We start from the raw sequence: 27600 nt of genomic DNA on the forward strand, positions 1-27600 counted from the left end.
CTTGGCCTTATCATCAGGTCACTTAGTCTCCACTGCAGGAGCACGACCCTCTAATTTTGTTGTATAATGTTACCTTCCAACATTGCTATGCCCTTTAGACAGGGTCTATATAATAATATAAACTGTCAAATACCTGTAACAACTTTTAAATGGATTTGGCCTACACTCCCCTCACTGTCCAGGCGGGTTGGGGAGGCCCTATGTCCTATATTATGACCCTCTCTATTTTATCAAAAGCTAATAGATTTGGTCTACACTCCCCACGCTGGCCAGACGGGTTGTGGAGGCCTGATATTCGTATATTTGTCCCTTAGTTGACCTGTTATGACATCCTTAGTTACCTGTTATGACATCCTTAGTTACCTGTTATGACATCCTTAGTTACCTGTTATGACATCCTTAGTTACCTGTAACGACATCCTTAGTTACCTGTTACGACATCCTTAGTTTATTGTAATCACTATTTAATTTTTAATTGGTAACAAATTTTACTAAAACGAAAGATTTGACGAAGTTCTTACTCTAATACAAACATGGCATGGTGGTTCACGTACTGGACGCGTTACGCTTTGTACTTACGGTTGAATCCCGACAGCGACGATTATATTAGTCGACTAGCGGCCGCCCGCTATTTCGTACACGTGGATCCCGTTTTACCCCCTTAGGGGTGGAGTTTCGTAAAATCCTTTCTTAGCGGATGCCTACGTCATAACATCTACCTGCATGCCAAATTTCAGCCCGATCCGTCCAGTGGTTTGGGCTGTGCGTTGATAGATCACTATGTCAGTCAGTCAGTCACCTTTGAGTTACATATATTTAGATAACCCGTCATCATGCATTTTATAGATTAATACTTGTTCTTTCTAAAGTTAACTAAAGATCTGCTGAATGTAATTTTGATTAGTGTGATAGAGCTATTTCCGATGCATCTATTGAATTTTCTTTACTCACAAGGGTAAGCTCTTAGCCTGCATCTCATATGATAGAAAGTGATGATCAGGCCGAAGGTGAAAGCGAGCTTCACATGAAATCCTCAACCACAGAGGAACTGGCTATCTTACCTCCAACTGCCGGAACACAACAATGCTGTTAACATTATTGTCATAGCAACAGACTTAGTTAAGATGGCGGTATTTAGTCAGGTATAAAAATAGCGACATTTAAAAACATACTTATTTTTAATGTAAAAGGAATTAAGTGTAGTTAAGCGTTTTCACACCAGGAAAAGTGTCAATAACACTTTAATTACATTACAGATAATTTAAGCTAAACAATGTTATACGTTTAACCTCTTAATTTATACAGCTGATAATTTTATCTTTGTTAATTTTTTATTTAGGTATAATGCTTTAAATTAATGGTTCCGCACATTTTTTTTGCCGAAAAGTTACACTAGAAATCTTATTGAAAAAAATTATATCTTCTGCTCCATTAATGTATAATATAAAAAAAATTGAGAATTAAAAAAGGAAAACTATAACAAGAATCATAACTTACATAATAAATTTAAGTTACTAGCTTTTGCCAGGGGCTTTGCTCGCGTGAAATTTTGTTTGACACAAAAACTTTATCGTAGGCGTCCCCGTCTAAAACTATCTTTAAGTCCTTTTCGCAAGGGATCTTTACTTACCTACTTATTTTTTTTAAATTAATATAAAAAAACTACTGAACCCTTTCAGGCTCAGGCTGTTTTTTATCTGAATCACTCGTTTTTGTTATGATCTGTCACATTAGCGGTTTGCGTGTCCAAAACAAGATAATGTCATTTTTTGTACGTTTTGATAGCAAAATGGTAGATAAAATCAAATAACATAGTATACGTTGTGCTAGTCCCGATCTATTTTGTTATTTGCATGGTTAAAACGGCGTAAGTGGCACTTACTCGTAATTTGTATGTTAAAAATAGCCTATGTTACATTTAAGACTTTTAAATCAATTTTCTCGAATCACGAATGCTTTTTTTAAGTTAGGTTCACCTTGTTAGAGTCAAAGTCGAGAAAACTCAGTTATTTTGAAATTTTGCGTTTACAATTAATTATTTTTTTTATTTAATTATAAATAACTTAAAAAAAACGAACTGCCTAAGTGGGGAGTTGAACCCACGAATGAAGAATTTTGCTTACGATAGCTTCTAAATGCGAAACTAACTCTGTCTGTCTGTCTGTATTGCTTTCACGCCTAAACCACTGAACTGATTTAGATGAAATTTGGCATACAGTATAGTTTGAGTCTACAAGGTGGACCGACGACATCGTAAAGGGAAGCTTTGGACGCAAGCCGCTACCAATCGATCAACATGGAAAGCATTGAGGGAGGCCTATGTTCAGCAGTGGACGTCCTATGGCTGAAATGATGGTGATGATGATGATAGTTTGAGTCCCGGGAAAGGACATAGGATAGTTTTTATCCCGGTTTTTGAAACAGGGACGCGCGCGATAAAGGTTTTTGTGACAGACAAAATTCCACGCGGGCGAAGCCGCGGGCGTAAAGGATAGTTACTTATAACTCTATGTCTATATTTTAACTAAAACTTCCTCGATTTTTGTTAAGATTAAAGCAAAGATCACTCAATCCACATGCACATGATGAATTTAGTTTTTGTGCTTTAAGCACATAGAACTGTCAGACTTAATTATGTTACAAAGTTGTAACAAAGGTCATCTGGGAATCGAACCCAGACCCAGCTAAAGTAACGTGAAGCCACCAAGCGCGTCGGCTGGTCTAGTTAAAGGCAAGGCCGCCTCTGATCAGTATCTCGCTAATAGATGCAGATTGCTGTAGGGTGGCCATGCGTGTAGAAGTTTATTGGGACATAAACAAAGTAGTAATACAATGGGACAACAAAACACTGTACAAATAGATATATTAATAAACTTTCATTAGCACTACAGTACACACACATAAAATAACAAAAAAGAAAAATACATAGGATTTTTTTAAAGTGTGTTAGTCAGTTACGTTGGATAGAACGAGTGGAGGTGATGCTAATATTAGTTTTATATTTTTATTAAATTGTTAGGCCTTGACAATGCTTTTATACACCTCCAGTGACAAAAGAATACTTTTACGGTACCTAATTTTGCTTGTTCAATGAAATTGAAGAATACCATACGATTAAAAGAGATTTTTTAAAATGTTCACTACTATTTTGTCTTATAAAACGTAACTCTATCTAAGTAATTAATACCACAATGTGACTTACCTACCCATTTCGAGAATACATAAAAAACGAATGAAAGAAAATATCTTTTTTTTTATCCATAACGAGGAAGCTCTTGGCCTGTATCTCACCTAATGGTAATTAGTATTTTCTAAAATCCTCAAAGAACTTAAATTATAGTCACCCTACACCAGTAACGTTTAAAGGCTACGCTAATTAGATAACAGCCTCAACATCACTTAATTAAACATTAATCACGTATCTAACATTCATATTATGTAGGTAATCTGTTCTCTGTGGAAAAGTTTTGGTTAGTTTTTTATATTCCGAACATAGGTGGAAGTTATCTTTTGATTGTCGTCGTCGTCATCGTCTTCGTTTCAGCCAAATGACGTCCACTGCTGCACAAAGGCCTCCTCCAAGGTTTTCCACAATGCACGGTCCTGCGCTGCCCGCATCCAGGCTCTTCCCGCGACCTTTACCAGATCGTCGGTCCACTTAGTAGGATCTTAAGATTAGTCATGAATTAAACTATAGTTTTAGGGCTTAAAAAATCTTCGCTTACAGCAGAAAACCGAGTTTTCTATTTCCCGTAAAAATCCGTTTTAGTATCTTTAAAACCAATAATTAGGATTACAATTAATAACTTGAATTGATCAGTTACTCGAGATTACAGTAACTGTTACCAATTATATTATAGGAAACTAACGAGGGCTGTTAGTTACTTTAATATTTTCATTGAATTGCCTAAAAAGTTAAAAACCCTGTATTTTTCCTTCTCATTAAGCCAAGGCGCAGACGATCGATATTTAGTCGACCGATAGTTGGGCCCGATTCTAATTTGTATGAAGAATCAATCGGTGTAACGTGCGCACTTCCATACATGCCCATACTGATTAACAGCTCGACTAAACTATCGGCCGACAAAAAATCGATGATCTACGCCTAGGCTAAGTAAAACTACTAATAACTAAGTATTTATGGCATCTATATTTCTTGCAAAATACTTAGCATATTATTATCTTCTATTTTTTTTTGATAGACTTGAAACTTGCAAGTCATGACAACACGTGCAGAGAAGCAAAGTATACAAAATGATATCACAGACTCGACTCTAAATATTGCGCAAACTATGGCACTTACAGCAAAAATGATGCCGTTTTATTTTTGTGTATTATTTGGGAAAAAGGCGAGGTTGAATACGAGCTTACTAAGCTCCATTGCTCAGCTTTTTACCGGAACTACAACTAAAGGGATCTATACCAAAATCCTTCCTAGCGATAAGACCGCCTAGTTGTACTGTCCGTGCGTTTCTTTTTTAACCGACTTCAAAAAAGCAGGAGGTTATATGTTCGACTGTATGTATCTTTTTTTTCTATGTATGTTCACCGACTACTCCGTCAATTGTGGACCGATTTTCATAATTATTTTTTTGTTCTGAGGTGGTCCCATTGTCACCAAGTCAGGATCTGATGATGGGATCCTAGGGAAATCGAGGGCAACCCTCAAATTTTATAGGCACGTATATCGTTTTCTGTTCTTGTTCTTGTTGTGGTGTGCAATAAAGAGCATTATTAATATATTATTATCCTAGCTATGTGTCAGTCTGTTACAGAACTGTAAGTTTGATTCATAAAATATAGCCCCTAGAAACACATTGTATCCATATACGAGTAGATACGAGCAAAATCTACACTTTCACACTAAAACTACTGAACGGATATTGATAGAACTTTACAGTATTTTACAGTCAAAATTAATTAATATTATCTATTAATACAGTATTTTTTTAAAACAATAAGTGTACAAATAAATCGGTATTTATATGAATTTCACGCGAGTGAAGATTCGGTAAAAAGCTAGTAAAATTATACAAAGGCTTTGCGGTCAGCACTACTGAAATTTCATCCGGAAAAGCTGCGAAGCTTTACATGAAAGAGCGCTTTGGAGGGATTAGCCTAGAAAGCTCGTTAGGAGAGCTTTTATTCAAGGATCTGGCGGTATTGATATTGAGGTCATTGTTTTAGTTAGCGAGAACCTGAGAAGTATAAAACAATATATTCAACTTTTCAAGACAAGATTTCGTGAGCCAGGCAGTATCCAAATACCTACGTCACATTTTGTAAAAAAGACTATTGTTTCTTACGCTTTCGAGTTGATGATATTTTTTTGATTAGTTGAGAACATTTTTTTTATTCAAAAATAACTCGCACGATTCGATAGTACTACTAAAGGTAAATCATTCTGACGCGGGAAAACAACCACTAATATTTCACGGTGTATAAGGCCTAAGTATATTAATTTAAACACGAATAATAAATGAATTTTAATTTATTATTCTTCGACATTATAGGTACACTACGCCATCTAATGCCGAACTAAATAAAACTTGTGCTGCTCAACAAAATTGTATTGAAATAAATATTGAGCAAACTTTCTTTGTCTTTCAGTAACATTCCCCTGTCGAATTATGCACTCAAATGTTTGTATTTGCGGGAATCGAACCCGCGACCTCTGGTATAGTCGTCCGGTATGTGAACCACTAGGCCGTTGTCAGTCTTAAGCTTCGGCGATGGCGATCTGCACACGTTGGTGTGGCTGAAACTTTATCTACTATATAAAAATAAGTCGGGTTTTCCTCCCTGACGCTATAACTCCAGAACGCACGAACCGATTTCCACGGTTTTGCATTCGTTGGAAAGGTCTCGGGCTCCGTGAGGTTTATAGCAAAGAAAATTCGGGAAAAGGGGGTAAAACAGGATCCACGCGTACGAAGTCGCGGGCGGCCGCTAGTTTATTAATAAGATTTTAAAGTTTCGCGTTCCATTTAAACTAAAATAGTAAGACACTTTCAAGCTCGCCCGAACGGACGACGCCGCGAGCCGCCAGTCTGCTTGTGACCACGGCTGCAGCATCGCAGCCGAAACGTCAAGCCGTGAGTACATAATGTAACTCATTAATAAACGTCGCGTTAAGACCCGTGTCTTACTATTTTATTTATAATTCAAACGTCAACAAATAACTAGGTCATGCAACTATGCAATCCAAGTATTGTACAAAGATCATAATCTGATACTGCAATTTTGCTGTGGTTATGGTCAACCAGCGCGCTCGGGTTACGAGGTGTTAAACGTAACCGAATATCTGGGCCAGTACTGAATTGTGGCTTTGAATACAGGGTGTCTAATTCCTACTTGGACCGACGACATCATAAAGGTAGCAGGAATACGCTGGACGCAGGCAGGCCGCTATCAACCGGGCAACATGGAAAGCATCATCATTTCAGCCATAGAACGTTCACTGCTGAACATAGGCCTCCCCCAATGATTTCCACAATGGCCGGTTGGTGGCGGCCTGCATTCAGCGCCTTCCTGCTACCTTTACGAAGTCGTCGGTTCAACTTGCGGGTACGCGTCCTACTTACGGCGATGTACGGGCGTATTTTTCATTATTATGATTTAATTGTGTATTACCTTTTCACATAAAAATACATATTAAAATTACACGTTAAGTACCAGTCAAGAACTTATTTTTATGCACAACAAGTAGGTATTTGACCGCAATCGCACTTATAAGGAAATCCTTTACAAAATTAAAATCAGGGAAAATTCAAAATCGCTACTTAGTTATTTTGCAAGTTGCCCATACCCGCTTTCTACAAAGCACCAGTCATGTACTCTGGCATTCCCGGGTTTGCCCGCATCGTCTTATCATTAGTCTCATAGGGCTGCCACCTGTCCGGATATACCCAGACTTGTCCGGATATACCCAGACTTGTCCGGGTGTTGTTTGATCCCAGTTTGTACTGATTTAGACGAAATAGAGATGGCTTTAGTCCCCGGGAAAGGACATAAAATAGTTTTTACCCAAAAAAATATCCTTTAAGGGGAAGAGAGGGGGGGGGGGGAGTTTTGTATTGGTAATCAATAACCGCTGGACGGATTTAGATGAATTTTAACATGGTCATAGTTTGGGACCCAGGAATAATCCTACGATAGTTTTTATCCTGGTTTTGGGAGACGTACAAGACATTATGTGATAGACTAAAATTCGTACGATCGAAACCACGCACAAAATATTCTATGTATTTTATAATACGTATAACATAACTAGCTTTGGTTTCACCCGCGTGAAATTTAGTGCCACAGAATGGCATAAATTATAGCCTATATGTTAATCTGGGTTACAAAAATTAAAACTTTAAAGTTTCAACAAAATCCGTTCAGTAGTTTTTGCGTGAAAGAGTAACAAACATCCACACAAACTTTCGCCTTTATAATATTAGTAGGATAGGATAATGCATTATCTTAATATTAAAAGGTAAAAATTCCCGTAATTTTTGGTGATGGCAACCCTACATCCATAGGACTTTCCAGCCCATTGCCACTCCATAAACGGCCATGAGCTCATATCTGATGGGATATTATCTTAACTTGTATGTAATGTAGATTAAATGACCAGTGAAATTGCGCTGTCACTTTGATACCGCCATATTTGGGTAGAGATATGGGTACTAGCGAAATTACTTTTATGTTATCTAAATATAACTCAAAGGTGACTGACTGACTGACATAGTGATCTATCAACGCACACTGTGCGTCGCACAGCCTAAACCACTGGACGGATCGGTCTGAAAGGATGATGGGCACAAATGTATGGAAAGTGGTACCCGCTCCAATAGCCATAACCAATATATATTTCAAAAGGCCTTTAGATGTAGGAAAATGTCTGCTATGGGGCCAGTTCTAATTCACGTTTTGAAAACAGTAATTCCACTAAGTACCTATTATAAATGAAAGTATAACACAATCATCCATGTATACGAGTATGTATTATGACTAGAATCTAATAATATAACTAAAAGAAACATTGAAAAGAAAAGGATTATCTACTACTATCTACTGATTGCAAAGTCACCCTGTATATTTTTTTGGTATGAATTAATTTGATTGCATAATTGATAAATACTGTGTGTGTAGGTATATGTACTGAAACATAATTTATTTCACCGTTATCAAGTGACAGTTGGTACAATTTGTTGTTCCTTTCCTTATTATTTGGTGACAAACACTTAAATAAGGGGCTTTTATTTACCTCGAAATGATCTAAAATGATGTCACACATGTAACAATGACTGTAAACGAGATGTACAGGGAAAACGGACATTTTGCGTACACTTTCCTTTAAAACCGTGAACTAAACGCTGGGAATACCTGAAGATTATTACACATAGCATTCAAAGTTAAATAAACTTAGTTTAACCAGACAACAGCGGTAAATGTGGGTGGGTATACCCGGGACAGAAATAAATTGTATTTATATTTGCATTATTATTATGTACATTACCTTATATTTGGTAATAGCTGTGCTCGCGACTTCGTACGCGTGAAAACCCGTTTTCGCAACATTTTTCATTATTACTCGTAGCGTGATGGTATATAGCCTATAGTCTTCCTCGATAAATGGGCTATCTAACACTGAATTTTTCAAATCGGACCGGTAGTTCCTGAGATTAGCGCGTTCAAGTAAACAAACAAACAAACAAACTCTTCAGCTTTATAATATTAGTATAGATAAATCATTATTTATATAATAAATCATGTATTTCCGGAATAATAGAATAGGAAAACGCAAACTTTTCCTGTAGAAGTCGTAAAAGGCGACTTAGGGACAAAATTAAATATGCGAACATCAGGCCTTTCCAATCCGTCTGGCCAGCGTGGGAAGTGTAAGCCAAATCCTCTATTTGCCTCTGGTAAATTAATTAAAATGGTGTAGGACAACGTCACTATTCTGATGATGACGTATAAAAAAAATCCCACCTCTCGTTCCCACCACTGCAACTCCTGTGTAGCCAGAATCTACAGCTTGACCGCCATAAAAACCCAACCAAAGAAGGTCAAGTTTGTCCCGGGGGAAAGTTAAACTGATGATGACGTATAATACGTCATCATTAAGTCATTAGTCTACAGTCTCCTTATCAGATTGCACCATCTTCTTTAACTCATGAAAAACTCATTTATTTACACAAGTAAACTTTTAAAAAGCACTTTTACACGTCCCAGTATTAACCCTACCACTCCTTCAGGACAATAAATGGGCCAGTGCTGAGAAGAAGCAGCGCAAGAAACTCAGTCACTATTGTCAGCCTAACACCTTACCTAATAGTCAATGTGCTACTTTATGATAATTAGCTAAAAAGTCCTTTTTTTCGGGGAAAAAATGCATTGAATTTAACCTTCATTTAAATCTACAGCTGAGTCTCCAGCGTGTGTTTTATTCAACATTTTTTGCAGGTAATTTTGATAATTTTGTGATGTTTTGTTGATCGTGTATGGCAAAACACACACTAGAGACCGGGCTTACTATGTACAATTAAAAATAGATTAAAATAAATAGATACGAATGGAAATATGAGTAGGTATCGATTTAGAGATGTAAAAACGATTAACTGTTATTAATTACCCCCGGTTTCTGCATTGAGATTTTTAGCTTCTACTTACTCTTTTAGCGTCAAAATAGTTTGAATAATATTTCCCGTTTTTTAATCATTTATCTTTGCTGCTCCGCCCCTATTGGCTGTAGGGTGATGTTTTAAAGGGTGTTAGGTAAATGGCTTTATAAGCCGACACTAGCCCATGTTAACATGTGCATATAAATGATATGGTGAAGTCAGAATATTTATTATTTATGGATAGGCTTTACTACGTTCTTTACATCCTTGAAGAAGTGTAAGTAAAGTCATTTATTATTTTAATTTTCATACAAATCTAATTTTATAAATATTATTTTGTATAAATATTTTAAAAAAAATTATAACCCATTTACCTAACACTCAGCAATAATGTGACTTTATATTGGTGAAAGAATTTTTAAAATCGAGATTACCCCTTACAATTTAACAAATCTACAAACACACAAACTTTACCTCTTTATAATATTATAGTATAGATTATTTATTTTATTTATATTAAAGTACTTATATCTCAACTCAGAAACTGGGCCTTAAGTCTCTACCATTAATTTGGTACTAAAAACGTAGTAAAATTGGTACTTAGTTATATTATTATACCACGCTTTTACCACTCTATTACTAAATCGTGATTTTATTTTAACCATTTCTTCGTTTATGATTAATAACTAATTCTTATCATAATAAACTAAATTGCAAACGATCAGTTTTCCTCAAATAGGATTATAACTCTCCGTTCATGTGACAAGTGACTCATTTACTAAATAAGTAAATGTCAAAATGCATATGTAGAAAGTAGCTCTGTTTGTCTATTTTTTGTTACGTTTAGACAATATAACCGCTGAACGAATTTTGATGACTTTGGACTTAGGAAAAGTAAATAGGGAAACACCTTGATAAGTTTTTGTTTGAATTCATTCTTCCTTCCTTACCCAGAAATCTTAAAACATGGGTCAACTTCTGATAAATGAGAATGAAGTGTGTTTGACAGAAATCTAAAAAAGCAATCGCTCGGTACCTGTTTAAATACATACATAATTATTTAATATATTTTTGTGAAGAATTGCTGTCCCACAATTTGAGTAAGCTCTAATTGGGACGCAAGGTTTACTTCTCTTTGAATCAAGCCAAGTCATAATATGTTCAGTCATAATAAGTTCCGTCATAGTTTATTGAAACTTATTTGTCAGATAAATAAAAATTTTGGTTTCACAGGTCTCGAATAGGGGTAAGAGAGAAACCATTGACATCCCATAAATATTTATCTATTAGATAGTGTTTTATTCTAGATAATAGACTGAAAATTTTTCAGGAACCATAAAGTACCTAACTGTCAAACAAAAAAATTAGAATGAAAATTGCCTATTTTTAGTTCTTTTGGGGTTTTAAGCATTACCGACTCTATTTCTATTATGTAGAGACAATTTTAGAACCGGTCACATGTTAAGTATATTTATTTAACATCATTTATTGAGACTAACTGGAAACTGAGGTGTAATCAGTGTTGTGACGTCAAATGTGACAAAAACGTCATTAGACGTCACTACTGTGGTTTCAGAAAACCCCTGAACCCATAATATTTGGTTCTAAGGTGATAATTATGTTGTTAGAAATGACAAAAATTAATCATTAAATGAGTCATAATATAGTACTTAATTCATATTATTTTAATTCATTCAGAGAGCTAATTCATTAAAAAAATTAAAACGATTTCATAAAACCAGTTTGAAATAAAACTGTACTTTGTCTTTTCTAAACAATATTTAAAAAAATGGAGATAAATATTTTATAAAGAGATTCAACGAATATTTTAATATTAATTCGTTATATTTCGCTTTAAAATAAAATTCTAGTAATTACTTATTGTATTGGGTTAGTTAGGGTTAGTTAGATGAAGTTCGTTTAATATAATATGCTGCGTTTGTGATACTTTACAGTTAATAGAGCTAAATATTAAAATTATTTCCAGACAAACAGACACTATGCACATATTCTAGACACAGATACTAAAAATACAAAAATAATATAATTAACGACGGTCATTATGTTTATTTTAGACCAATCTTGTTCATAACCGCTTTTTATTCGCAAAGAATCAGTTGCCAAAATAAAGCACAGGTTTTTTACCGGCTCTATTAGATGGCGGCAAAAAAGTCCAAAACATTAGACTAATTCTCAACTATTACTCATCAAAAACTTAATTTGGACTCTATTGGATAATAGTTACGGTTGAAATTCCATCAACAGTGGTACACTTTGACATTTGTGACGCCACAGCCCGCGTTCGTGTGACGCATAGTATCGATTTCCCGGTTTCCACACAAGCGCAGTAGAGTCACAGTATTCACATACAAAAATCATCTGTTGCTCGATCAACAGCCAGTCAGCCATAAGGAAGGAACGCGACCACGCGTTTCGGAACGTACCATCATTTTGTTTTTAATCTGCTTTTTTAAACCGCTTTTTGGCGCGTAAGTAATTTGACGTTCAAATTTGACGTTCGATGTGCGCGCTCTTTTGTTTTGTGCCAGTAATTTTTAATCAGTGCATTGTGAGTAAACTTTTTATTTCGTGAGGCTGTATGTGATTGGTGAAAACGAAACATTTTTGACCTTGTTTTAATGCAATGTCATTTTTATTTACATTTATAAGTTAATTCAGTTCCGTTTCCTATGTATTATTAATTGACAGGATCAAGGCGTTATGTTTACTTTAGCATGACCTATGTGACATTGTTCACATAGCACAATGGTGTTTTTTATTTGACTATAATGAGACAATGCTTATTTTTATTGCTTTACCTTAGTCAATTGGGAAGATAAAAAACAAATTGTAATTTAGTTATAATAATAGAAGGTGTTTTGTAAACAAGACTCAATTAGAAGAACTGTTGTCAGAAATGAATTAAAATAAACAAAAAATATCTAATTCATAACAATAATTATATTATTAAGGATGCCCAAATCCATACAAGGTCCTTTATCAGTGAAGTGATAGTACAATAGTATCGCAAAAGCTTTATTTCGCGTTCTATTTAGTTTTACGCAATTCACTAGATAGGTACTTTAAATTGTAAGAAAATACAGTCGTTTTCGTAAAAAAAATATGAATTTGCATTAAAAAAAACTCATTTATTTTTGTAAGTAGACTTCTAAAAAGCACTTTTACACGTCCCAGTATTAACCCTACCACTGCTTCGGGACAATAAATGGGCCAGTGCTAAGAAGAAGCAGCGCAAGAAAGTCAGTCACTATTTTGTGAAAATTCTTTAATAATACTTACTTAACATTTTAATATTATAAAGAGCTGTGGTTTTCTGAGTAAAGAAAAATAAAATTAACATCCTTTCTTATTTAACAGCGTAAAAATTTAAGTGATTTTTTAGTCGTAAATGTAAAAGTGTCTATTAAGTTTTATGTTTTTTTTTTATGTCTTAAGGCTGTGTTTCAATAGATGTTATAAGCTGTAACATTTTAAAATTTCATCAAAATCCGTACAACAGTTTTTGAGTGAAGGAGTAACAAACATTTATCTTACAAATAGTCAAACATCCAACACAATCTTTCGCGTTCGTAATAATTATGCAATTATGCATGCTATCGAAACAATTTACTTTTATTGTGTCTGCATCAGCGATTTAAATTATTTTTATTTATTTATTATATACAAGCGTTTGCCTACAGCTTCGCCCGAATTATTTCACAGGCTTTATCGCGTACACTCTACAATTCCAAAAACTGGGATAAAACTATCCTGTCTTTTTTCTGTGCTTCTTAAAATTAAATATCAAATCGATTCAGTGCTTTAAGCATGTAAAGATAAGATAGAGCAAATAGAGAAAGTACTCTCTCGTTTATCCACATAATTGTATGTGCATCAAAAATAAATTGTATGATTTAATTTAAAGGCTGCCAATAGTGAGTAGTTAGTGACTTGAGTTTCTTGCGCTGCTTCTTCTCAGCACTGGCCCATTTGTTGTCCCGAAGCAGTGGTAGGGTTAAAGTATTACTGGGACGTTTAAAAGAGCTTTTTATAAACCTATTAGCGACCCTGCCCGGCTTCGCACGGGTGCTAAGTATACATGTAAAATCACTCTATTAAAAAAACCGCATTAAAATCCGTTGCGCCGTTTTAAAGATCTAAGCATACACATAGGAATAGATAGACAGGAAAGCGATTTTATTTATAACTAGCTTTCCGCCCGCGGCTTCGCCCGCGTGGAATTTTGTCTGTCACAGAAAAACTTTATCGCGGCGTCCCTGTTTCAAAAACCGGGATAAAAACTATCCTATGTCCTTTCCGGGTTGTCCTATGACTCAAATTATATCTATGCCAAATTTCATCAAAATCGGTTCAGTGGTTTAGGCGTGAAAACGAGACAGACAGACGGACTTACTTTCGCATTTATAATATTAGTATAGATTCGCAGTGTTAGTGATTTGTAAAATAAATGAATTTGAATTATAGATTTTTGTGGCCGACTGTACTGGATAAGGACACACAATCACTTTTGCTATGAACAAGGACATTGTGTACTAACCAGACATTATTATTGTTAATACTTAAAAACCGCAATTAAACCCCATTTCGAAATCTTTCTGAAGGTTAATCTTAATTTTAATTAATCTGTTAGATCATTTCATTTAGAAATTGACATTTAAAGTGTTAATAACTTACTTATACAAACATTTCTATGCATTTTTATTGGTCTGGGTGTTTTCTGTTTAAAAAAAGTATGTAAATCCTTAAAACTAAACCCTTTCACATAATTATATTGTAATTTAAATCCCAAATTAGAAGTATCTGTGTCAGTCCTATAACTTTTCACTGCTGAACCGATTTCGATGAAATTTGGTAAAGAGATAATTTGAGACCCGGAGTAAAACCTAGAGTAGTTCACGCTCAAGGACACGCTCCCGATAAAGTATTTCTGTGACAGATCGAAATATGTCGTACAAAGCCGCGGGCAAAAGCTAGTAAGTTAATAATGGCAAGCAATACCTACAAACATAATGTTAATGCTAAAAGGCTATACTTAAGTACATAATATTAAATGTAGTAAACAGTCTAATTTGTAAAATGTTTTGGCAAGCAAATGTTTTTCCTTACTAAAAGTGATACATTTTGTTTTTCAAATAAAATCATTTATTTATTACTCGCATTTTAGATCCAAATCCAAACAAAGTATCGCCTTTAAAATCTCCCATTTTACTTATCATTTTTAAAAACTCATAAAACTCATTTTATTTTTATAATAAAGTTTTTAAAAATCACTTTTACACGTCCCAGTATTAACCCTACCACTGCTTCGGGACAATAAATTGGCCAATGCTGATTTTGCCTTGCCTCAAAAAATGACCACAATTCAAAACATCCTGTATACAAGGACAAAATAATTAAAAGAAACTAAAAGAAAGCCAACAGAAAGTGTGTCGCACTTTTACCACAAACGGGTAATTTTACATCACACTATAAGAATTTTAATAATTCGTATCTAGATCACGTACGTCAACAGTGTCACTGTCAAATTATACATGGTGTCTCAAATTTTAATTGGAGAGAAAGTCATCTGGGTTTTGTTTAAATAGTCGAAACAGTAATTCGAAGATTAGCTGTATAAAAAAACTTTACTAAAGTCCTGAATTCAATTTTATATTTTGTCAATTTCAAAATAACAAATGTTTGTAAGTATTTAAATATAATATAAACACAGTCTTTAATCCATACAAAATCGATAGATCGTAAATCTAAGATTGACTGATTATTTATTTAAAATGATAATTGTTTAAACCAATCGATAGAAGAATTTTCAGCACAATAAAATATTTTCACCAAAAAACTTAACACTCCTTCTGGCGCAGTTGAGTAAAAAGTCACAAGTATAATAAAAATATAATAGATAAAACTAGTTATGCCCATAATAAAAACCTAATTAATTAAGAAATCTAAATATCAATTAGTAGCTGTTTGGTCATTCCATTTTTTCGTGTCTATTTCTCATAGCAATAACTCTTAACTTTTTATACAAAACTTCAATTAATATGATAAGTAGTATTATAATAAGTAATATCTAGGTATTTCCAATTAAAATTCACGATATATCTGGGTTATAAATAGTTTATAATCTTGCAAAAAATCCTACAAATAAGATGAGCGACTTTGTTAATGTATACCATCGACTTCGCCCGTATGAAATTCAGTTAGAATTATTATTTAGTTTAATGTTATTATTCTGAGTATACTGTGTAAAGTTGTATCAAAATCCGTTCAGTAGTTTTTGCAAGAAAGAGTAATAAACACAAAGACATCCAAATAAAAACTTTTGCATTCATATTAGTAGTATTAATGGTCTCTATGATAGCTACATGAGTGTAGAGTTGCATCAAAATCCATTTTGTAGTTTTTTTTTTTTTTATAAAAAACACATTATAAACATCACATAAAAAAACTCTTAAAACTTATTTTATTTTTGCAAGTTTGGTTTTTACATGTCCCAGTATTAACCCTACCACTGCTTCGGGACAATAAATGGGCCAAAAACTCAAAATCAACCTTTAATTTTAATTACAACCAGAAGAAACAAATCAATCCAGTTTCGTTAATTACCTCATCAAAGGCAAGATAACAAAGAATGCTGTGTAACAGTTAACGAGAACTGGCAACACCAAATCACATTTGCTGTGAGGGTTCCGTATTGATTAATGTAACAAAAATACCTTCAAGGTCAAAAATATAGTAGGACTTATAAAGAGAAGTAAAGAAGAGTTCTATAATCATGTTGTTAAATTTTAACCTAATATTATAATCAACCAGGGATGTTCAGGATATTCGGTTATGGATACGGTTACGGATATTAGAATAATATTTTATCGGTTTCGGTTACGGTTACGAATATGAAATCATTTCGGATAATCCGAAAGTTTCGGATAATTTCGGTTACGGCTATTAGAATTATAAAAATGTAAAATTCAAATAGCAAGATGCTGCGCGACCTATAGCCACTTTATGTACCTATGTACGTAGGTACTATGACGATACCTATAATAAATGTAAAACAGGCGGGGATATTATTTGGTGCCAGGGAATGTCAGACAAGTAATAATATGATATTAAACAGTATAAAGATTTAGACTCCACCTTTATCCGAAACTTTTGAATCGGTTTCGATTACGGTTACGGTAACAAAAGTCAGTTACTTTCCTATTTATAGCATCAGTATGGATCATTAAGGGCTCTTTTCAGATTTTACCAAAAACTTTTTTAACTAAAATTTTTTTTGATAAAATCTTTAAAAGGTTCACCAATCCACCTGCAGAACCCTAAACCTCGGCCACCAGGAAGCTTTAAACTAGGTCACAGTCAATATCAAGGCTCCCAACCAGTTAGCACACGGCCGACTGCGATCGAGTTTATTTATTAATTCAATAGCTCACACAAGCTGTTTTAATGTTTAAGGCCTAATTTATAATACTAGTCTTAGCCCGCGGCTTGCTCCGTATTAATATTGGTCTGTCACAAAAACTTTAAAAAACCGGGATAAAAACTATCATCCTATGTTTTTGAACCGTAAACACGGTTTGTCACTGAAAGACTTTACTTTATCGCGCATGTCCCCCTTCTTGAACCGGGATAAAAACTATCCTGTTTTGTCCCGTGTTTATTTTAGTCAGGAAAATCTTGATCCCTGAGTGTCCTTTTAAAAACCGGGATAAAAACTATCCCAGGTTTTTCGCCCGGGTAATTTCGATCTTACTTAATCTTAATCTTTACAAAACCCGGTATCTTTAGTTTTTCTTGACCTGAGTGAATTTCAGACTGTCACAGAAAGCCAGCCCTAATGATATCCCGAAGTGGTGGTAGGGCAAGCAATATTGGGACGTGTGTAAGGAAAAGGACCTAAGTACTGAATAAATATTTAATTTCATTTCAAAGATGTGATTTCATGTGTCCTTTAAAACTAGGATCGAAAGTATCCTGTTTTGGGCCGAGTCTATTTCGGTCTGTCTTAGAAAGCGTGCGTCCCGATTGAAAAAGATTTTTCCCTGGATCTCAAATTATAAAAAGTGACAAAAGTCACTTATGAGTTTCTGCAAATAGGCAAAAGCGCTTTTACCCGTCCCTGTATTTTTAAGTAATAATACACGCCGCAGTGGTAGAGTTCGGGACAATAGTGCTGGGAAGAATAATGATTGTATTCTTTATTAAATTTCATCCAAGTCGGTTCAGTAGTAGACCGACTTAATTTCGTATTTATAATATTAGTAAGTACGGATATACATTTAAATATAGTTTCAAGATCAATTTAATGCCTGCATGACGTTTCAAACTCGTTTCTGAACATAATTTCAAGATCATTGCTAGTGATTAAATATTTAAACCAAATCATGAACTTGGTTCTGACTAATATTTTTTGAATTAAAGAATGAGTAAAGTGCCACAGCGCCAAATCTTTACTGAAACTCTAGGGAAAAAGGAGCATTCATGAAAACATTATGAAAATGTCATTTACTAAAATGTATGGAAGCTGAAAACATTTACTTTTCTAATAGATCCAGTTTATTTTCCAGCGTATTAATGATACCTACCGTTTGATATAGCTCGTAAAGCACTTTCAGGATCAGTACCCAGTTTTTCGATATCTTGTATAATTTAGAAATAATCGAGTGAGATCGCTTATCGTTTCCACCCTGTATAAATTAACTAAGACAGAACTAAAATGATTAAATATTGTGTAACGTCTAACTGATATACTTCTACTACATTGCATAACATTAGAAATTGTGAACTGTAATTACCTTATCAATTAGGCACAGTATCTTTAATGTTCGCCAATTACTTGATAACCTCCGAAGAGATAGGTCAAATGCGACAAATTGTTATTGCTGTCCAACCAATCGCCCATATCGAACGTCAGTATAAATTATACATTGTAATAAACCTAACCTATTTCATCAGTAAAAAAAAACTAAAATTTTAGGAACAGACCAACTCAAAATTCGAATTCAAAACTGGATAAATAAAAATGTCGGTCAACGGAAAAGATGAACCAGTAGTGCCGCCGTCTTCCCTAATCCGCCGGGTGAGCTCGCGTTCCATTCGAAATTCAATTTCGGAGGAAAAAGAAAATGGCGTCGAGAACCAGAACGCGGGAAAATCTTTCGTGGGCAAATACAAGAAGACGCCGGAGGCTTTGAAGAACTTCCACCTGACTGATGCAGAGAGTGAGCTTGAGGTGCCAGGAACGCCCATGACCCCAAGAACTTCTACGACACCTGGTTTGTATTTTTTTTCCAGTTTGTGTGGTTCGCATTATCAACCGACTTCAAAAAAGGAGGAGGTTCTCAATTCGACCCGTATGTTTTTTTTTTTTTTTCTATGTTTGTTACGCGATAACTCCGCCAATTATGAACCGATTTGAACAAATCTTTTTTCTGCGTATAGGTAATACCTCAAGGGTGGTCCCATTTAAATTTAATAATAGAAAAAAAAACCCCCAAGGGTGGAAAATTGGGGATGAACTTTTTTATACGCAATATCTCCGCCGATTATAAATCAATTTGAACGATTATTTTTTTGTTGAATAGGTATTATCAAAAGGGTGGTTTCATGCGAATTTGAAGAAAATATTTCACCCCCAAGGGTGGAAAATTGGGGATGAACTTTTTTATACCCAATATTTTCAATTTTTAGTTTTTTTTTGTGTTCACGCATTTGAAGTCGGTTTTATTTTTTTAAAAAGTTATTTTGCCTAACTTTTATGATAGATGACATCTTTAGTCTTTAGCCTGAGTTGATTTTTATAACACGTTAAATACATTAACGTAATGCTAGTTAATCTGTTTTCTTTTTATCTGTTTTAACTATTATTCTATAGTAACTATAGTTTAGAAACATTATGTTGAATAACTTCACAGAATACGTACATTACCTACAATACAAGGTATAATGGAACTAACATATTTTGTTACAGCGAAATTATATAATAAATAAGTATTTAAAATTAATTTTAATCGAACTTAAACAATAAAGCATAGGAAATCATAACATGTTTCCGTGATTTCATAGTTGGTTCCATGTTGAAAAGTTCCAGTTTAATTACATAATCTCAAGGGATCAAATGATTTATACAATATTGTGTAATATCGTGTCGAAACAACATAATTCTGACCTCTTTTGAAGTTCACGAAGGTGTTAATTGTAGGTAATATAATTGGTAATAATCACGTTATTTTTAAGTAGCAAAGATACTAGAATTACCTGTTGCATGCTTTGGAATAATCAAAGGCAGGGTTACCCAAACTATGGGTCGCGACCCAGTGGTGGGTCGCGAGCGAACATTGAGTGGGCCCTGCCTGTAACTACACACCACCCTACCGATCCAACCGCTGGGCAGCGGGCGAAATTTCCTATGGGTCCCGAGATTGAGAACTTGTATTAGATAAGTCGTAGCCCAGGGAACTTTGGGAACCACTGATCTAAGGTGTACGTACTATCATCATCAGGTCATTCAGTCTCCACTGCAGGAGCACGACCCTCAAAACCAAAGGCAAATGAAGGATTTGGGCTGCTATGACGTAGCTTCTTTCTTTTCGTGTCGACAGCAAACCTACACAGAGTCAGCCCAAAACTCCGCCACAAGAGTGGCGTTGTCAGCAGCACTCATCAAATCCTCCTGAGTCCAGTTGCTTGGGCACTCAGGGCAGACATGATGTAGCTAATCTAATACCATACAAAATTGCCCTTTTGGACTTTACAATAAAATAAAATTAAGTTTACCAACCTATAAATAACTCTAGTCGAAATAAAAACATATAAACGTTGATAGCTCTGTGGTTTGCATAGAGATTGGGCAATAATCATAATCAAATTTTATTGCTATTTAGTTTTGCTGTTATACTTAATTGGTTTTACTACTTTGATGACCTTAATGACGAAGTGGCACGAGAGATTTTTTATGCAGAAAATAAGCAGGTACTCGTATTTGACCGCAATCGCACCTGATATTAAGTGAGATGCTGTCTAGGATGGTACAAAATATCTGCCTCGTAAAGTGCCTATTCACTCTTGCCTTGAAAAGGCCCGGATTATAGTGATCTTTATTGAGTGTAGTTAGAAAAATAAGTTTATTAAAATTAATGAAGAATTTAGTTCCAAGAAATAATGTTATATTACGAGTATGTAGGTTTTAATTTTAACTTTTATAAAGTATAAATAGGCATTATGGTATACATCAGCCTGACCTGGTTTTTACGTAAATGACTATTAATTATGACAGATGTTGTGCGGATTTGAATACCGCATAATACAAAAAAAAATGTACCTATATTGTATAATGTATTTTCTTTGCTATGTTTGGGGTATATGAAGATGTCCAAGGAATATTTATAGAAACCAACTCTAATTGTATATTTCCCCTTGTCCTCAGGCCACGAGAACTGCACATTCCACCATGACCTGGAGCTGGACCACAGACCACCCACCAGAGAGGCTCTGCTCCCTGACATGGCCAACTCTTACAGACTGCTACTCACAGGTAAATAAATTAAAATTCTTTATTATACTCGTAGATCCGCAGGAGAACCAAAGTAACCGACATAGCTCGCAGAATTGCTAAAATCAAGTGGCAGTGGGTGGGGCACATAGCTCGTAGAGACGATGGCCGTTGGGGCAGGAAAGTTCTCGAGTGGCGACCACGGGCTGGAAGATGTAGCGTGGGCAGGCCTCCTACTAGGTGGACCGACGATCTGGTAAAGGTCGCGGGAAGAGCCTGGATGCGAGCAGCGCAGGACCGTTCATTGTGGAAAACCTTGGGGGAGGCCTTTGTCCAGCAGTGGACGTCATTTGGCTGAAACGACGACAGGTCTAGCAGTTAACTCAGTTAGTGCCTGAGCTAAGGGAGCGGCACGGGAGAAGTGACATTGACATATGACGTGACAGAGCATACACATCTGAAGCATATAAGCATCTCGCTGACGTTTGACGCCTCAAAAACATCCTCCTGTACCACTCACAATCACATACCTCAGGCACTGGTGTATGTCTATGCAGGCCGCTACCAATCGGCCAATCTGGAAGTCATTCAGGGAGGCCTACGTGGACGGCCTGTGGCTAAAATGATAATGGTGATTGGTGATGACGATTGAGGCCTTTTCAGGGTACTCATACCCGTTTTCACAATCAATCCCTAATTTTTAAGTAACTCCTAGGTAACAAATAACAGAAATTTTGTTTTCATAGGGGCACTTAAAATTTTGGTATTGATGGTGAAAACGGGCATAAGTCCCTTAAAGTTTGCTCTACCACCAACAAATTGAGGACATACACTTCATCATCATCAACTCACTCATATACGTCCCCTGCTGAATGTAGACCTCCTCAATGATCTGATCAATGACCATACAGTACAAAGTTTATTATCATCATTAGGTCATTAATCAGCACTACAGAAACACGACTCTTTAATTTACCAATAATGGAAGATTTGGCCTACACCCCTTACGCTAGCCAACACACTATATCACAAGTCATTTACTATACCTATTTCCAAATAATCTGAGTTTTTAAGTTCTAGCACACGTGACCTCTCTATTTACGACTCATCAAATTAAATTAAATACCCAAAATTAATACAATTTTGGGTTTACCCATAGCATTCTAGAGCAATATTTACCTTTCCCTCTCTGTAAAACTGACAAAACTCATCTTTAACTATCACTAAATCAAAACCTGTATATCTTCCAGGATTGGGAGAGGACCCAGAGAGGCAAGGACTCCTGAAGACCCCAGAAAGAGCAGCTAAAGCCATGCTTTTCTTCACCAAGGGCTACGACCAGAGTTTGGAAGGTATGTAGTTCTTCCATCGTTTTTTTATCCTCTTGACACAGGTCAACAGCAGGTCACCTGATGTAAAGTGACGATCAGGCCGAAGGTGGAAGCGAGCTTCACCAGGAATCCTCAACCACAGAGGAACTGGCTATATTACCTCCAACTGCCGGGAGACAAAAATCTCACCTGATGGAAAGTGATTATCAGGCCGAAGGTGGAAGTGAGCTTCACTCAGAATCCTTAACCACAGAGGAACTGGCTATCTTATTCCAACTGCCGGAAAACAAAATGCTGTTAACATTGTTGTTGCGACGACAGACTAAGGTAAAATGGTGGTAGCTAGCCAGGTGGACTTAGATCAAGCTAGATCGTTATAACGTGACTATTCCCATTTCTCGTTTCCACCGCTGCAACTCCTGTGTCGCCAGGATCTACAGCTTGGCCGCCAATAAAAACCCAACTAGTGAAGGTCAAGTTTGTCCCGGGGGAAAGTTAAACTGTCATTGGACCTGCAACGAAATTAATCAGAAGAACTTGGGAGGAATTCGAAATGTTTGTTGTTATCTATCTATCTATATAAATAAAAATGAATTGATGTTCGTTAGTCTGATTAAATCTCGAGAACGGCTGGGCCGATTGAGCTGATTTTGGTTTTAAAATGTTTGTCGTAGTCCAGGGTAGGTCTAAACGGTGTGAGCAAATACGCGCGCGATATTGTTTTTCTGTGATAGACAAAATTCCACGCGGGCGAAGCCGCGGGCGGAAAGCTAGTAATACATAAATGTACGTCTCAAAAAAACCCTCCCAACGGAAATAGTGAAGATAAATTATGTAGACTTTGGTAGCAAAATGTGTAAACTATAAAAACTGTAAATCAACTCAGTAGCCATGATTTGATTGCTATGGCAATGACATGGTTAAAGCTTATTTATTAACCAGTTCGTCGTTAAACATGCGAAGTTCTGGATCAGTGATTAAAATGATTGGCCTATAAAAGGTTATTGATAGGACCACTAAATGTAATTTCTGATTGACAGCCAATCACATTCATTAATACTTGTCTGGACTTTAATAGACCAATTTTAATTGGGCCTTGCTTTGAATAATTTTTGGATCAACAATAATTTTACATGCGAATATGATATAAGATTCTACTTTTGGTTATAAATTAAATTCTCAAAAAATATTGACGTTGTAGCACTTGTAGTTTCTGAGATTTCGTCATGAGTGAGTGAGTCAGTCAATCAGTGACCTTTCGCTTTTATAGAATAAAGTTTTAAAAAAAAGAATTTATGTAGTATATCCGTTAAGCTAGCACCTGCAAGCAGCACCCATAACACAAGCATATTAGTTGCTTACTTTGGTGCTATATGGCGCTGTCTGTTTACCAAAGATATTTACTACTAGCGTTCTTAAACTTTATCGCACGCGTCCTTGTTTCAAAAACCGGGATAAAAACTATCCTATGTCCTTTCCCGGGACTCAAACTATCTCTATGCCAAATTTCATCAAAATCGGTTCAGTGGTTTAGGCGTGAAAGCAAGACAGACAGACAGACAGAGTTACTTTCGCATTTACTCGTATAATATTAGTATATAGCAGTGGTTCTTAACCTTTAAGTCATGAGGGGACCATTTTGACTGCAAAAATCTGTTAAAAGTGGTTTTGACCAAGGTGTGCAAGTGCACTTCGTGGACCACTTGGAATGCCTCCAGGGACCACCAGTGGTATAGTGTATAGATAGTATAGATTTATTTATTATTGTCTTTTCTTGCAGAGGTCCTGAACAACGCCATCTTCGACGAGGACACCGATGAGATGGTGGTCGTGAAAGATATTGAGATGTTCTCCATGTGTGAGCACCATCTGGTCCCCTTCTACGGGAAGGTGTCCATCGGGTATCTGCCCCAGGGCAAGATCTTGGGGCTCAGCAAGCTGGCTAGGTAAGGAAATTCTTCTCCTTCTTTCGTTTGGGCAATCAAACCTCTTTAGGTTCTTCTTCTTTTCGTGTCGACAACAAACCTACACAGTGTCAGCCCAAAACTCCGCCACGAGGGTGGCGTTGTCAGCAGCTCTCATCAAAGCCTCCTGTCCTCTTCAGGTTTATTTGTGCTAATGCCAAGTGGAAAGAACATAGCTAGGTGTTATTTTTAATGATTTTGTGTTACTAAACGTTACACCGGTCAACAAAAAAAAATTTTTTTTTGCGCTTGGATTTTACTTATTATATTCTGATTATATAAGCAAATTTATATAAAAAAGTGCGATTACAAATCGAAAATATTTGCTTTTTAAGAAGTTATAGCGATTTGAATTTTCCATCTTCATAGTCGAATGTATCTAAATATGCACGTACCATTCTCATTGGGGTATATTTATAGATAATTATGGGGGCTTATTCGCAAGAACAAGGGGCACGCTGTCATCAAAATATAGTGGGATTTGAAAGACGACGTTACCAAGGCCAGTATACTGAAAGCATTTTTATGAGAAAAATCTTCTATGGAACATGAGAGGAGATTAGAACTTTTCATTTTTAATAAATATTTGGACTCTATTTTAAATTTTCTCTTGTGAGAATGAATCTTAAATGGATGTTTGGTATGTTTTAATAATTAGAAAGAATGGAAGAAAGAAAGAAAAAAATATATTTGGCAACAAATTAAATCATCTCTATGTTCATGTTTCATACATTCATTAATATGAATTTTTCTATTTTTTACACATAAAAGCAAATTCAGAACAATTTTTTGTTGTTATTCTTATTTCTAGGTATTAAAGCAATAAAAATAAGCTATGCATAACCCGTGCGCAAAAATGCTGTAGACAGTTGTTATTATTCAGTCCAATCTGTTCAAGTAGGGATTCTTGGATGGCTCAAACTTGGAGTGCAAATGTGGTTTTTTTTACCAGTCGATGAACTACTAAGGCTGAGTTGCACCACCTAACTTTGACCGTAACTATGACGATTACCGGTGTCTTTTGTATGAGATTTGACAGGTTTTTGACGTTCGTCAAAGTTAAAGTAAGATGGTGCAACCCAGCCTTAATGTCGTGCCCTGCGTGCCCAAACAACTGCACGCAGGAGGATTTAATGAATGCTGCTGACAACGCCACTCTTGTGGCGGAGTTTTGGGCTGACACTGTGTAGGTTTGTTGTCGACACGACAAGAAAAAGAATTCAGTCCTACCCGGCAAGTGTCATAGGCTCGGCCAATGACGCCTGCGCATCATAGGTCCCCAATAGGTGAGGGAGGGACAATAGTCCAATGGTGTCGATGTCGGGTCCCCAATAGGTCCCCAATAGGCCAATAGTCCAATGGTGTCGGTGTCAGGCTGGCCGACTCGAGATCCGAGGAACGTGGGTTCGAATCCCGCCGCTGAGCTATTGTGGTGAAAACACTCGTATCGTAACACAAGAATTTTAGCTTACCACGAGGCGAGGGATAGTACTAATCACTACATAGTATAAAACAAACTCGTTGTCTGATGTCTGTCCCTATGTATGCTTAGATCTTTAAAACTACACAACGGATTATGATGTAGTTTTTTTAATAGATAGAGTGATTCAAGAGGAAGGTTTAATGTATACATAGCAGTAGCACCTGTGCGAAGCGGGGTAGGTCGCTAGTCTATCTATACATATAAAAGAAAGTCGTGTTAGTTACACCACTTATAACTCAAGAACGGCTGAACCGATTTAGCTGAAAATTGTCAGGGAGGTAGTTTAGAGCCAGGAGAAGGACATAGGATACTTTTTATCCCGTTCGAAATAAAAAAAAGTCTGCTTATTTATTGCCATTAAGGCGGAACAAAGTTCGCCGGGTCAGCTAGTTTGTATTTAAAATGCTAATCCTATCCAATCTTCCCACAGGATCGTCGAGATTTTCTCCCGGCGCCTTCAAGTGCAGGAGCGCCTGACCAAACAGATCGCCATCGCGGTCACCCAAGCCGTCCGTCCAGCGGGCGTCGCCGTCGTCATTGAAGGAGTGTAAGTATAAAATCTATACAGGGTGTTAGGTAAATGGGTATATGAGCCGACACTAGCCCATGTTAACATGGGCATATAAATGGTATGGTGAAGTCAGAAATTTGATATCATCATTTTATTTTTTTTAATTTTCATACAAAATAAATTTTATAAAATCAGATTTGTATGAAAAATAAAATAATTAAAATGAAGATATCAATTTTCTGACTTCACCATACCATTTATATGCCTATGTTAACATGGGCTAGTCTCGGCTCATATACCCATTTACCTAACACCCTGTATAAGTGTCTATAGCAGCCTTAGGGGTTCGTCTTCGAGCATAGGCCTCCTCTTCAACCTTCCACCGACTTCTGTCCCTGGCCACTTAATTGATATTTATTGTCAGTGGTGCATAATCTTTTCTTAAAGGTTTTAAACCTTTGTTTGTCACCTGTCATCTGTTTTGCAATGGAGGGAAGTCGAACCTTAATTTCGAACTCCTCCTATGTTCTTCTGATTAATTTCGTTGCGGGTCCAATGACAGTTTAACTTTCCCCTGGACAAACTTGACCTTCATTGGTTGGGTTTTTATGGCGGTCAAGCTGTAGATCCTGGCTACACAGGAGTTGCAGTGGTGGGAAAGAGAGGTGGGAATAGTCCCGTGTCCCTGGCCACTTGCATCTAGTTTATTCCAGCTTGTTGCTGGATGTCATCTTCCATCTTTTAAGCGGTCTTCCTAAGCCGCGTAAGTACAAAATACTCCTCCCCTAAGAGCTCGGTGATATTCGGTCAGCTGGTAAAAGCGCCCCAAAACGTATATACTTAACGTTGGGTACTACCCGTACCCAATAGCGTAGGAGTACTTAAAGGACAGGAGGCAAATTTTAAGGATACAGTTATGATCAAGCCTAAACTGTCGGCCGTTTGGTGTAGTGATTCGAAACGGACTACTATTCCGGAGGTAGCGGGTTCGATTCCCGCACAGTACAAACATTTGTGTGCATGAACATAATTATTTGATTGTATTGGACTGGGTGTTTTCTATGTATGTATTTACAAAAAAAAAGTATTTTAATATGTTTATATCCGTTGTCTAGTACCCATATTTTACAAGCTTTGCTTAGTTTGGGACTAGAAGCGCAGTGTAAAATGTCCAAGGATATTTATTTA

At 36.1% G+C, this 27600-nt stretch overlaps 1 protein-coding gene across 2 annotated transcripts in view; it reads left to right on the forward strand.

Moving 5' to 3' along the window:
* Positions 1-27600, forward strand: part of LOC135084676 (GTP cyclohydrolase 1) — a 31863-nt gene that overhangs the window by 2604 nt on the left and 1659 nt on the right. The window contains exons 1-6 of one of the 2 annotated variants that reach the window (XM_063979449.1): positions 11994-12103; positions 18610-18907; positions 21058-21165; positions 22374-22475; positions 24235-24400; positions 26332-26448. In XM_063979449.1, coding sequence (XP_063835519.1) covers positions 18655-18907; positions 21058-21165; positions 22374-22475; positions 24235-24400; positions 26332-26448 — 746 coding nt within the window. In that variant the 5' untranslated portion in view covers positions 11994-12103; positions 18610-18654. Of the gene's footprint in view, positions 1-11993; positions 12104-18609; positions 18908-21057; positions 21166-22373; positions 22476-24234; positions 24401-26331; positions 26449-27600 lie in introns of those variants that run through there. The other variant, XM_063979450.1, reaches the window with a different exon arrangement.

Source organism: Ostrinia nubilalis, chromosome 26 (assembly GCF_963855985.1).
Source record: "Ostrinia nubilalis chromosome 26, ilOstNubi1.1, whole genome shotgun sequence".
Lineage (NCBI taxonomy): Eukaryota > Metazoa > Arthropoda > Insecta > Lepidoptera > Crambidae > Ostrinia > Ostrinia nubilalis.